The 12,368-nt window shown below is 46.8% G+C and overlaps 2 protein-coding genes across 9 annotated transcripts in view; one reads left to right on the top strand and one right to left on the bottom strand.

Moving 5' to 3' along the window:
* The first annotated feature begins 556 nt into the window (after positions 1-556).
* Positions 557-2,676, top strand: hexim1 (HEXIM P-TEFb complex subunit 1). The gene has a single exon (XM_086056014.1). It carries the CDS (start codon positions 873-875, stop codon positions 1,824-1,826), a length of 954 nt encoding a protein of 317 aa, XP_085912140.1. The 5' UTR covers positions 557-872; the 3' UTR covers positions 1,827-2,676.
* A 387-nt stretch (positions 2,677-3,063) lies between these two features.
* The window catches only part of arhgap23a (Rho GTPase activating protein 23a), a 51,965-nt gene continuing 42,660 nt past the window's right edge, over positions 3,064-12,368 (bottom strand). For 6 of the 8 annotated variants that reach the window (XM_086056006.1, XM_086056004.1, XM_086056000.1 and 3 more), the window contains 16 exons: positions 12,112-12,223; positions 11,992-12,031; positions 11,404-11,541; positions 10,831-11,139; positions 10,105-10,166; positions 9,900-10,018; positions 9,540-9,658; positions 9,304-9,456; positions 9,065-9,143; positions 8,920-8,993; positions 8,754-8,843; positions 8,500-8,625; positions 8,340-8,381; positions 8,166-8,259; positions 6,715-6,746; positions 3,064-6,393 (listed from right to left, as the gene is read on the bottom strand). In XM_086056006.1, coding sequence (XP_085912132.1) covers positions 5,251-6,393; positions 6,715-6,746; positions 8,166-8,259; positions 8,340-8,381; positions 8,500-8,625; positions 8,754-8,843; positions 8,920-8,993; positions 9,065-9,143; positions 9,304-9,456; positions 9,540-9,658; positions 9,900-10,018; positions 10,105-10,166; positions 10,831-11,139; positions 11,404-11,541; positions 11,992-12,031; positions 12,112-12,223 — 2,732 coding nt within the window. In that variant the 3' untranslated portion in view covers positions 3,064-5,250. The remainder of the gene's footprint in view (positions 6,394-6,714; positions 6,747-8,165; positions 8,260-8,339; positions 8,382-8,499; positions 8,626-8,753; positions 8,844-8,919; positions 8,994-9,064; positions 9,144-9,303; positions 9,457-9,539; positions 9,659-9,899; positions 10,019-10,104; positions 10,167-10,830; positions 11,140-11,403; positions 11,542-11,991; positions 12,032-12,111; positions 12,224-12,368) is intronic. The other 2 variants (XM_086056002.1, XM_086056005.1) reach the window with 1 other exon arrangement.

Below are 12,368 nucleotides of genomic sequence, written 5' to 3'. Positions count from 1 at the left end.
CTTCACCTTGATTTAAATGTAGGGAGGGAGTGTGTTTTGCTCGCACGATTGACGTTCGATTGTGACATTGTTTTATAACAACGAGCTATAGAATGTCACTTAAACAGTCTATTGTTTGTTTTTAGGACGACCTATAGCCACGCCTGAGTGCTTCTTCCTCTTTATATTTCGATATTTTTGAATTTGTACCCGGATTCACAGCTGGTAGCGTCCAAGCAAAGCCTGGGACTGCTTTCTTAGTTGTACGTGACGTCATTTTGATTGACAACCAAAACGTCCAATAGGAAAATTCTATGATCTTAGCAACAGCAAAACGGTGCTCTCGTCCAATCCGCATTGAGAGAGGTTGGCGCTTGCTCTCGCGCCAACCCGCCATCCGATTGGCTGTCAGGCTCGTCACTTTTCCGAGGCTTGTGGAATCTGTAGTTCAAATTGAGCCACTCTGGCGGCGACGTACGGGGGCTCAAACTTCATAACCCATAATCCCACGGTGGAGGCGAGCGGTGGTGTGCGCGCGGCTGGAGGCGGAGCGCGTATATAAATGCGAGCTCCCTCCACTGGAGCGGCATACTGGATGCTGTTGTGACGGCGGGACGTTGTCTCTGTGCGCACGCGGAGTTGTGACAGCCTTGAAACGGTTAATAGCGTCAAACCCTCAGAGGAGTGTCGTTCAGTCATCAGTTTGACTTTTTGACACTTTTTTTCTCACAACTTTTTGGGGGGGAGAGTTTATGTACTCGTCCTTGTGAATATTTGTCAGATAATTTGTGGTGAAACTCCTATTTGACAAACTTTTTTTGTTTGAATAATAACATTAAGGAATTTTAAAATGCGTTGAAAAAATAGAGAAGGAAGATAAGAGGAGCATCACCATGACAGAACCAGCGGAGCAGACCGACCACCTGAAAAGTTCGGCCAGCCCATCAGGTGGGAACAGCGGCGACGGATCCAAGCATCTCCCAGCCGGCAACCAGGCTGCACCGCCGCACAACGGCGACAGAGGGCGCCAGAGGAGTGGCAAGCACCACCAGGATGTCAACACCGATAAATTGAGGGGGGTGTGTCCCGGAAATGAGTCCCCCAACGCTGGGGATGCACCGCCGCCGCCTCCGGGGGTGCTCCACGTTGACTCAGACACCGGCCTGGTAGTGGACGCCCGCCTGGGCAGGAAACGGCACCGGCGCCGCGCCGCCAAAAAGAAGCGCCACTGGAAGCCCTACTACAAACTTTCGTGGGAGGAGCGGAAGGCGCTGGACGAGCGAGAGACCGCCCGGGCGTCCCGCCTGCGCGAGGAGATGTTCGCTAAGGGGCTCCCGGTGGCTCCGTACAACACCACCCAGTTCCTCATGGACGAGCACGACCGCGAGGAGCCGGATCTCAACACCGAGGCACGGCGGCCGGACGACACGGGAAGTGAGGAGGACCTTTTCGAGCACGACGACGAGGACGACGATGTCGGGAGCGGCGGAGGAGGAGGCGGGGGAAGCAGCGATGGAATCGGCAGGCCGGGCAACGCCGGCGGGGAGTTTCTCCAGCGGGACTTTTCCGAGACCTACGAGATGTATCACGTCGAGAGCCTGCAGAACATGACCAAGCAGGAGCTGGTGAGGGAGTACCTGGAGCTGGAGAAGTGCATGTCCCGCTTGGAAGAGGAGAACAACAGGCTGAGGCGCGCCGCCGTGGAGCCCGGTGGCGGCGGAGGAGGAGGTGGCATGAGCGTGGAGGAGCCCCTTGCGCGGCTCCGGGAGCTGGAGCAGGAGCTGGAGAGACTGAAGGCCCAAAATACGGAGCTCCTGCTGCGGAGCCAGCCCGCCACGGACAATTAGGGACGCTCAGCAAACTAGTCACAACAAGGTAATAAAAACACAACGACTTTTTCTTATCTGGACTTTAAATGGGTTGTTTTTTTGGTCAACATTTGGCCAGATGTTAAAAAAATCAATACAAAACAGCCTTTTCCTATCTCGACCTTTATTTTTGGGGTCAACATTTGGCCTGAGGCCAAAAAAAGAAAATAAAAAATCAATACAAAACAACTTTTTTTGGTCAACTTTTGGACTGAACTATAAATAAGTCAACGCAAAACCACGTTTTCAAATTTGAACTTTATTTTTTTGTCAACATTTGGCTGTGGGTATTAGTCTATAAAACTACTTTTTTTTCTATGTGGACTTCATTTTTTTTGTCAACATGTAGCCTGAGTTAAAAAAAAAAGTCCATGTAAAAATCACTTTAATATTTGGACACTATTTTTGTCAACATTTGGCCTTAAGTTAAAAGTCAATTTAAAAACTTTTTTTTCTATCTGGACTTCAAAAATGTTGGCGTTTGGACTGATATAAGATGAATAATTAATGCCCAAAAAAAAGCCACCTTTTTTGTATTTGGACTTTTTTGGGGTCAGCATTTGGACATTACAAAACAACTTTTTCCTATCTGGACTTTAAATGCTTTTTTTGTTAACATTTGGCTTGAGGGTAAAAGTCATCACAAAACCATTTTTTTCCCTGTCTGAAGTTTAAATGGTTTCTTGTCAACATTTTTTTTTAAATTTACAAACATTCTGTGTTGCATTTTGTCCATTACAATAGCAAGAAATGACAAGGCCATTGTTTAACGTTTTAACAGTTTATGGGTGTGTTAACAGCTGTTCAATAAAAATCTTGTGAAATAACACCTTTGTGTTGTCAATCTGTGTGCACTTTTTGACAGGTTACTAACACGCATACACACTGACTTAATATTAACGTGTTAAGGCCCTCCTGGAATAGTTATTCATTTTACAAAAGAAAAAGAAAGAAGTGTTGACAGACCCTGGTATGAAAAGCGAAAATTCGTAATTGTCTACATGTCAAACGATGGCAACAAAGCACTGTCTTCATGAAATTCCTCAACTCACTTCAGCACCAAGATGCCACATGCCTGAAATTGAACATGAAGATGGCCATTTTTGTTTTGAGTCCATTCATCATTGCTTGTATCTTGATTTTTAAATTAGGTGCTACCTCACCTGCGCTCCACTGGAGGGCGCTACTTAGAGATTCAAGCAATCACTCCACTAAATTTCTTAAACATACTTCTGTTTATTTACATCATATATAATAATAAGCTAAGCAGAGTTATACTCATAAGCCATTCCAAAAATGTACACACAAGAGGGACAATATGTTACATATTAAGTATGTACAACAACATATGAGCGACACCTTTTAGTTTACACCACATGGGAGAGTGCATAGTGTGCTTTTTCTTTGTCTTTTTTTTCCCTTATGAATTCATTGTACACATCTTTGGAGCCGAGCCGGGGAAGGAGGATGAGATAAGCCAGCATGGCACTGCGGAACATTCCAGAAAGGAGGCACTTGTTTGAACGCAAAGAAGTTGTGAGGTTTGAAGTCACGTGACCAGGTAGTGACAAGAGGAGCCGTTGACGTAAAACCGAACACAAGCGACTATCCCGACACAAAAAGGCCTTCGTAAGCTGTGACGTCACAATACAAAAAAATATATAATACTGTCTATATAAACAATATATTAAGGGAACGTTTCAAGTAGCATTTGGAGAAGGAAATGTTTGTAAACCGTTAAAAAAAACAGTATTATTATTAAAGTTAAAAACAAAACTTTCATATGTACAACTTAATAAGGCTTTGTACAAATGTTACAACGCACAAACAGGAGGAAAAGAAGCCAACCGTGGTCACATGAAAAGTTTTGAATTTTTTTTCCTCTCTCCCAACAAAGACAAAAAAGAAGCACCGTTTCCCGGGGGAAATTCAGGCGGGAAAAGACAATGGCGATTCTGAGCAAAAGTCTTGGGCTACCGTCAAAGCTGAGCGCGTTAGGCGAGTGATCGTCAAACTGAGTTTTTTTTTGTTTGTTTCTTTAAATGTTCCGAAATTTGAGCACGGTGTTCATGTTCAAACTGTGCATAAAATTACGGTGGCTTACAATAATTTTAAGTATACAGCGGTGCCTCGAGGTACGAGTGCTGTACAGTGGCAGTGAACTCAACTCACTTCGCAATAAGCAGCAGTTTGGCAAATAGTGAACAATTCTTCTTCTTCTTAAAAAAAAAAAAAACAGGCTCCAAGCTGTTTAATGCCACTCCCAGTTGAAGTTTACTGTCAAACAAAACAAGTTGCACTTTGTGTTTTTAAAACAATCCAAAAATGTTGCCTTAAGAATGCTCCTGCTAGCTTTATGCTAACACATGGAAAATACCACTGACGGGCTAATATAGCATCATTAGTCATTTACTTTTGTTATTGGACAGTGTTATTTCACTAGTTGTATTTTTATTTTATTTTTTTTACATTAAATGTACTCAAAATAAAATGACTTTTTTTTGTGCATATTGTTCCCTTACTAAACTCATGTGAATCAAACCGTGACTTTTAAAGCAAAGTTAAATCGCAACCTCGATTTTTGGCATCTATGTATGCTGGTGCCGCGTTATTTTTGTCATACTATGACACATTGGTGATGCATTAAAACTGTTTTATAATTATTAAATGGCAACAAAAGGAACTTTCTTGTTTGATTAAACAATTAAACAATACTTGCCTCGACATATTAGAAGGTTTTGAGAGTGAATCTCAACTAGCGCCCCTGGTGGTCATTTCGCCTCATCAACTCCCAATGTATTCAAATGGCCATTTGGTTTTAAAAACAACAAGTCTCGTGGCGGCCCAAAACTTTTGCACAGTGATGGGGGGGAGGGGGGGGGGGTGATGATGATGAGGTCAGAGTGTGTCTCCACCCTACAAAAGCACACATTTACAAGTAGTAACAAAACCAGAAAGCTTTGGCAATGGATTTAGATGAAAAAACAACAACAACTAAACAAGCCAGTACGCTGACCCGCAGCTGGTGGAGTCTCTCGGCAGCTTCCTGACAGCGCATCTCCTCTCGTCCTCGGGGGCCATCGTCGATGGCGACGGCAGGGAGCTCCCAGCTTGGATTTTATCGCCCTTCATCTTCTGGTGAACGAGCAGGTGGCACAGCATCAGCAGTTGTCAATTTCGAAACCTGGACGCGGGCGCTCGGAAGACCCCTCGCATGACGCCGTTATTGCCCCGCGGTGGTGTCGTTTTGTTTTGGTTGTGACGGGAGAGAGCGGGAACGCACTCTCACGCTGCGCCTCTGTGGGCGACGCCAGTCTGGCCCTGATTGGACGAAAACTCTCCTGGCTGCTTCCACATGACGCGTCTTTTCTCATCCCGGGAGCGTGGTCGCCCCCGCCGCCACTCACAGGTACTGGTGGAACCGAGACGTGGGCGCCGGGCGTCCGGAAGACCCTCGCTGGACGTCGTCGTCTCTTTTGGGGCTGACGGCCGAAAACGGGAACTCCGTGACGGCCAGCGGCGGCCGCTTGTCGCTCGGCCCCTGGGTGGGCGACGCCACCACCGTGTGTCGGCGCCAGGCCCGCCTCTTGCGGCGACTCTCGGGTGACAGCGGCTTGCGCATGCCCACGCTGCGAAGGTCGTCGGCCGAGCCCAGGAGGCGCGTGCGCACCTGGTCCGCCAGGGACTTGCTAGCGGGGGCAAAGGACGCCGCCTCGCTGGTGGGCGGCGGGGCGGCAAGCCTTGCCCGGGATATGGGGAGATTCTCCTGGCTGCTCCCCGATGACGTGTGCCTCCTGGTCCTGGGTGTGACGTCGCCCCCGGGGGCGGCGTCCGCGGCGGCGGGGATCTCCAGCAGGTCCAGCGAGCGAGCTTTCATCTTCTTGCGCGCCAGGGTGTCGCACTGGATGAGCTTATGCGAGTTGAAGGACGGCCGCGAGTGCAGCCTGTGTGACGACGACGACGTGGACGAGGGCGTGGTGGAGCGGGCCCCGCCGCCATCGGCCCTCTCCGCCGCGCCCGCCGACGGTTTGCGGGGCGGAGTCGGCGGGGGCGGCAGCGGTTTGCCGGGGCGCTCCCGCGAGGCGAAACCGCTCTCGTTGTCCGTCTCGCTCACCAGCTCGCTGTGCTCATCGTCGGCGTCCTCCGCCCCAAGACTGCGTCCCAACGTGGACAGCGTGGAGTAGCCCGACACGATGGAGCGGGCGTCCGCCCTTCCTCCTGGCTCCTCTTCCTCCTTGCCGCGTTTGGCCGCCGCATCCTCCTCCTCCTCCTCCTCTTCTTCTTTCACTTCCTCTTTCTCCTCTTCTTCCTCGTCCTCCTCCTCTTCCTCCGCGCGAGGAGCGCTGCTGCTTCCTGCCTCCTCCTCCTCCTCCTCCTCTTCCTCCTCCTCCGCCTTGACGGGCTCATGCTCCGAGTCGTCGTCGGTGCTGCTGCCCACCCGCCGAGCGTTGTGACGCTTGCGGCGCTTGCGGCCCGTCACCGCTGACATGATGGACAGAGTCAGGAAGTCCTTGGCGGTGAGGTCCTTCTTGGACCCCCAGGAGCCCTGAGGCACAGGCAAGACACTGGATTACTGAAACACTTTTCATTTTGTGGATTATTTCTAGTGCTTGTGTTTGTTTCCTATTGGGCAAGTTTATCATGACCAATTGAGGCACACTCATGCTCAAGTCTTTTTTGACTCTGTGGATTAATCCATGTCATTGTGTTTATTTCTATCGTGCACGGTGGCAGTTGTGTAGAAGTGGCGAGAGGAGCGACTATCGATGCCTGGTTGAGCATGCTTTGGGACTATTTGGGGATTTTTTCTGGAATATTTAATGAATAACTTGCGAGAAGAGCCATCACATGAATTATTATCATTTACCTTGGATTTCGCGGAGTCACTGTTGGTGGAGTCTGAAGGGAAAAAAAGATGACATTTAGTGACACGGACAAAAAGTAAAGCGTTTTGGAAGGAAGGCACAGAGACACTTGGTGAGATTATTAACTGCATTCGTGTGATGTCATCGAAATGGAGGGCGGGGTTACCAAGGCAAGTGTCTGTCAGTCACAGGCACCCACCGATAGAGGGCAGCAGAGCAATTTTGAACTCTCAACTAAAAGGAGCAACACACCAAGTCTGATTTCCTCTGTGCCCTCTTGACTCGATACACACGCACACGGGAGGAGGATACACAATTACTCCGATGGGAACGAGGACATTAATGCGAAAGAAAACACTAGGGAGGATCATCAAAAGTTGCAGTCAGTGACAGAGCAAGGCAGCAATTATAAAACACACACACACACACACACACGTTAACGTGGGACAATGAAGGCAACAGCCCTCACAAACAGCACTGGATTTTACTGGGGTGGAAAAGTCGCATTGTCACTATGACACACACACACACACGCACACACACACTCAGGGACAGTGAAGGCAATATGCTCTGACAAACCTCTGGCTGCAACTAGGGGGGGAGTCGCACTGTCACCATGACACACACATAAATGTGAAACACACACACGTATACACACACGCACTCAAACACACACACACACACACACACACACACACGTGTTGGCGTCCTACCGCAGAGGTTGCTCCACAGGCTCAGCTAAGAGAGTGAAGCAGAGTGAAAGTCACAAGATGAGCGACGTGCAAAGAGAAATTCGGAGCCGAGAGGACAGGGGGAAAAAAAAAAGTGCAGCTAGAGCTAAATGCTAACCGCCCGACTTGGGTTGTCATGCTACACGCAGCTGAGCCAATGGAAAGGAGGGAATTCTGACTTTTAAACAGACAACTTGCATTACTAACGTGACACAATTTTAAATTATTTTTCCACAAATAAAATAACGATAACTTGAATGACAGCTTTACAGATGCCATGTCTGTGTCAACATTAGATGGTGTGTGTTGCGGTAAAAACGCTTACCGTGGTAGTATTAAATGTCACAGTAACGGTAATTAGATCCTTCTCGAGAGCATTGCTAATAATGATCTTTCATAATATTTCCATAATTTTTGCGCAATTAATGAGCAAATAAATGATAGCTTTATAGATTACTAGTCTGCGGTAAACTGTCATAGTACAGGTAATTAAAGCATATTTTGTTATTTTGTTGAATGAAGTAAAAATGAGGCACTTATTTCAGGAGAGGTTTATTTGTTGTTTTGGTGACTTAATCAATTGAGGCCTGTTTTTCGTGCTCTCGCAATAGCTAAGTACAGCCCCCCCCCCCCTGTTTACCGCCTTTCTGCTCGCGACGCAGCGTGAGCATGCCGCTAGCTAGGCGAGTGTTAGTGTGCTAGCGGCTAGCGGCGGTGCTCACCTGAGGCATCACCGAGCAAAGCCGTCCGCCCGATGTTGGAAAGCAGGTGGTCGATGTTAGGGGCGGGCTGCACGTCCTCAGTGTCCACTGGCGTCTGTACAGAAATGATGATTACGATTTTTATTACTTTTGCTGCGGTTATTACCGATATACTGACATTTGCTAGTTGCATACCTTTTCGTCCTTGTCTGGCTCCTCGCTGAAGAACCAGAGGTACTGCGGAAGCGACACAAAACATTTATTTTGACATTATTATATTGGATGCCTGTGTGTACATGAGAGCAAAAAGATGTCTGTGTGTAGTGTGTGTGTGTGTTTGTGAGTGTGCGCTTACATGCTGTATGAGCGTCTCCACTATCTTGTAGCGATCTGGCATGTGTGTGACCATGTCCTTCATATTGTCCTCGGACGTGCGCACCAGGGTCGGCCCAAACACCAGAGCCAAGTTACGGGGCTCCATCTGCATACGCGGATGCAACATTTGGTTCTTATTTATTTTGGGCCATAAAAATCGATTTTTCTTTCTAGAAAGGCCAACTCGGCTCGAGCTCATTATCAATACATTGCGACTGCCGTTCTATCCCTCACCTTGTTTTTATCGGAATGGTCTGCCACCGTCTTCAAGTGACACACCAAGAACTTGAGCGTGTGGTAGTAATAATCTGGAAGGTCTCGGATCTACGCACAGGGAAAACGATGATGAATCGGGATCGAGTAATCCAGTTTGAACCAGTGTGAACACAATTGAGTGTACCAGCTTCTTCATGGTCTTTAGTCTGTCCGACGCCTCTTCCATTCTGTTGGCGTCGATGAAATCGTTGTACTTGTCTGCAGAGGCGACACACCAGCATCAGTTTGTGTGTGCGTGTGTTTGTTTGTGTGCGTGGGACAGGACTCACCGTTGGTGAAAAGAGGCTCCGGAAGCTTCCGAAAGAAAGATTTCAGTAGGCTGCTGACAACGTTGAGGTCCTGCCACTTCTGTCCACAACAAAGGAGTCAATCAAAGCTATTTATTCATGACAAGAATTGGCTAACAACAAGAAATATTCTACCACCTAAACTGGTATATAAAATTAGATATGGCCATGTCATTCAACTTTGGACTAAGGGCACATCTGACAGCATTTTGCTCCCTGACCTCCTCTGCCGGGTTGATGTCGACACCCTTGTTGAGTTGCTCCTGCAGCAGTGATACCATGGCATTGTTACCGGGCACGCGGTAGATGCCCGTGTACTCCAGACCCATATCCTCCACCAGGCCACAGCAGATCTCCACGATCAACGGGATGAACTGGATCAAATCCGGATCAACGTACAATGTGAGTGTAAAGCGAGCATTTCTTGGCTGGGAGAGACCGAGAGCGGAGGGCTGACCTTGTTGTTCACACCCGGCTGGCAGTCCTCCAGCCTCACACCAAAGGCTTTGGGACCAGCTTTCTTGCTCTTCTTCATGATGTTGATTCCCCACGGAGACTTGGGAGGGCTGCTCTCATCTGGTAGATTTTCCATTTAAAAAAAAAAGAAAAAACAGATTTTGCCATGAATACCACAACAAAATATTGCAAAACTACATCAAATACTGCATACGGCCATATAAACATAAAAACACAACATCTTATCTCAAAAATATTATATATTACCACAAAACACTAGACTTTGCAAAGAAAAGTAACCATTTACCACAAAAATGCAGTATATTTAGCAATATTTAGGATATGTATTTATGATACGGACCTTTGCCGTCGGGTTTGGGCGAGCGCGGCGCCCCCAAAGCGTTCTCGGTCTTGGCGAGCAGGAAGGGGGGCTTCATGCGGGACATCCTGGGCGAAGAGTCGGGTTTACTGCCTGTTGGACTGCAGGGCGGTGACAGAGGCATGATGGCTTTGAGTTAAGTCAACAAGCAGCAGTATAAACGCAACCAATCTGCTCGGCGCATCACCTCTGTTTCCTGTAGTCATTCAGTTTCTTATTGATCAGTGCCTGCCTGGAAAAGCCAAGCTCCTGCATCAGACACAAACACGTAGTCGAGATACATTAAAATCTCAATTTTAATATTACGTATTACCCACTGTCATACAAACGCAAAGCATAAAATGAAAAGTTAAAACAAAAACACTACACAGTTTGACATAAAATGCAAAATTTTGCCATGAAGACAAACGATTTTGCTAGAAAAACACTAGAAAAAAAACACTAGATTTTGACAATAAAACTGTAAATATTGCCATATAATGGCATTTGGGTCACAAAATATCAAATGATACCATAAAAGACATTTTCTTTTCCCACAAAATGTTACTTTTATGTAAAAAAATATATATATATTCAGTGCCATAAAAAGATAAATATTGCTGTAAAAGATAGAAAGATATTAGCACAAAATGTTGCATTTTACAATGAAGACTACATTCATGTCATAAAAATGCTACATTTTAAATTCACATTGACAAAGGAATGCATCATGTGAAAAATTTTGTCATATAAAAAGCTAGATTTTGACGTGATAAATTTCGTCAGAAACATGCAAAAATGTCATAATTTGCCACAAAATATGACATTTTGCTATGAAAACAAAAAATCCTGGCTATTGATAAAAATGATGATTATTCAGTAACGATGCCAGCACGCTGCAGTTTTCAAGACAAGTGTGGACGCTGACACCCACCTCGCTGTCCGACTTGCTGTTCTCCCTGATGACCTGGATCCAGTCCAGCATGCGCTCTTGGTCCTCGGCCTGCAGCAGGTACTCGCAGAAGTCCTGCGTGGTGAGCCTGAGTGCGTTTTTGCGCTTCGTCTCGCTGTAGGCGATGTCCACCAGGCAGCCGCGGATGCTGATTGGCTGCTCGTCCTCGGCGCCGCCGCCCAGCGTGGCGCCGCGCAGCACCGCCTCGCGCTTGTCCTTGTACAGGAAGAGCGACTGCGAGCGCAGCACCGAAAAGACGCGCTTCCACGGACGCATGCCGCTGCCCACCTTCTGCCACAGACACAGAGAGAGAGAGAGAGAGAGAGAGAGAGAAGCAGAAATTCAATTTGTTGGACATGATTTGCCATATTGGCAACACTTCACTTTTTCCACATTTTGTAATGCTGCAGCCTTATTCTAAAATGTATTATATTTAATTGATGTTATCATCATGTGGTGTTGTGTGTAGAATTCTAAGGGGGGAAAAATTCACTGACAAATGACTCCATTTTGAAGATGTATTTAACATAACAAAAGGCAGAAAACACCGCTCACCTTGCCCTTTTCTGTGAGGATCTGCTTGAAGTGCAGCCAGCCTTCCTGCCTCACGTCGCTATACGTGATGTTTCCCAACTCAGAGGTGGAGTGCCGCTTAGAGCGCACCTCCTCTGCCGTGCCCAGGTTGTCCAGAGACTGAAAAAGAAACGGGTTATTCTGGAAATTTCACAGATTGTCCAGCAGAGGGCGCTATAAAACAACTAAAAGTTGAACGTAATGGGGACAATAAAGTCACTGAAGAAATGAAGGAATATTTTTTCTCCGACCTTGTCATTTCTTTGGCTGAATATTGTTTTTTCATGGCAAACACAAGAACTAGATTTTGTCATGGCATAACAGAATCACATTTTTTATTTTGTGACGGAATATATATGTATATATACATATATATATATATATTTTTTGTGTGTGCTTTCATGGCAAAGAAATCTAGTGCTAGTGTAATTTTTATGTCATAATCCAAGTGTTTTGGTTGCAAAACACAGCATCAGTCAAATAGTTTGGAGACGCTATTGAATTTTCACGACGATCAAGAATTTAGTGTAGAGTAGTGTTTTCATTGAAAGTATCCATAATATAACTCACCCCATCAGTGAAGAAGCTCTTGACTCTCTTTGGCAGCCTCCTGTTGGAAAACAAAGCCTGTTGAATGACATCACTTTCAACCAATGAGCCGTGTGTGAGTGTGCGCGCGCGTGAACTCACGAGAAAACACGGCCGTCGTCCCGAAAGGCGTTGAGTCCCTCGTCGCAGGATTTTGAGCGCTCTGCGGTGATGGCTAGAAGATAGGAGGAACGGCGACCCGATTTAATAGCGCCTGCTCAGCGACAGCATGAACCAGTGGAGATGGAAAAAGAAAGAAAAAAAAGCAGGACAGATGGATGGGGGGAAAAGAAAAGAGAATGGTGATGTAATGCCGATCCCCGTCTGTGTCGGTTTGGGTGACGAAGGGGAGGGCGAGT

Source organism: Filicampus tigris, chromosome 16 (assembly GCF_054856515.1).
Source record: "Filicampus tigris isolate MCC_2025a chromosome 16, RoL_Ftig_1.0, whole genome shotgun sequence".
Lineage (NCBI taxonomy): Eukaryota > Metazoa > Chordata > Actinopteri > Syngnathiformes > Syngnathidae > Filicampus > Filicampus tigris.
The sequence above is the reverse complement of the archived record's forward strand: the minus strand, read 5'-3'. Positions and strand labels throughout refer to the sequence as shown.

Coding starts and splice junctions, on each gene's coding strand:
- hexim1 (XM_086056014.1), top strand. CDS start 873: ATGACAGAACCAGCGGAGCAGACCGACCACCTGAAAAGTTCGGCCAGC.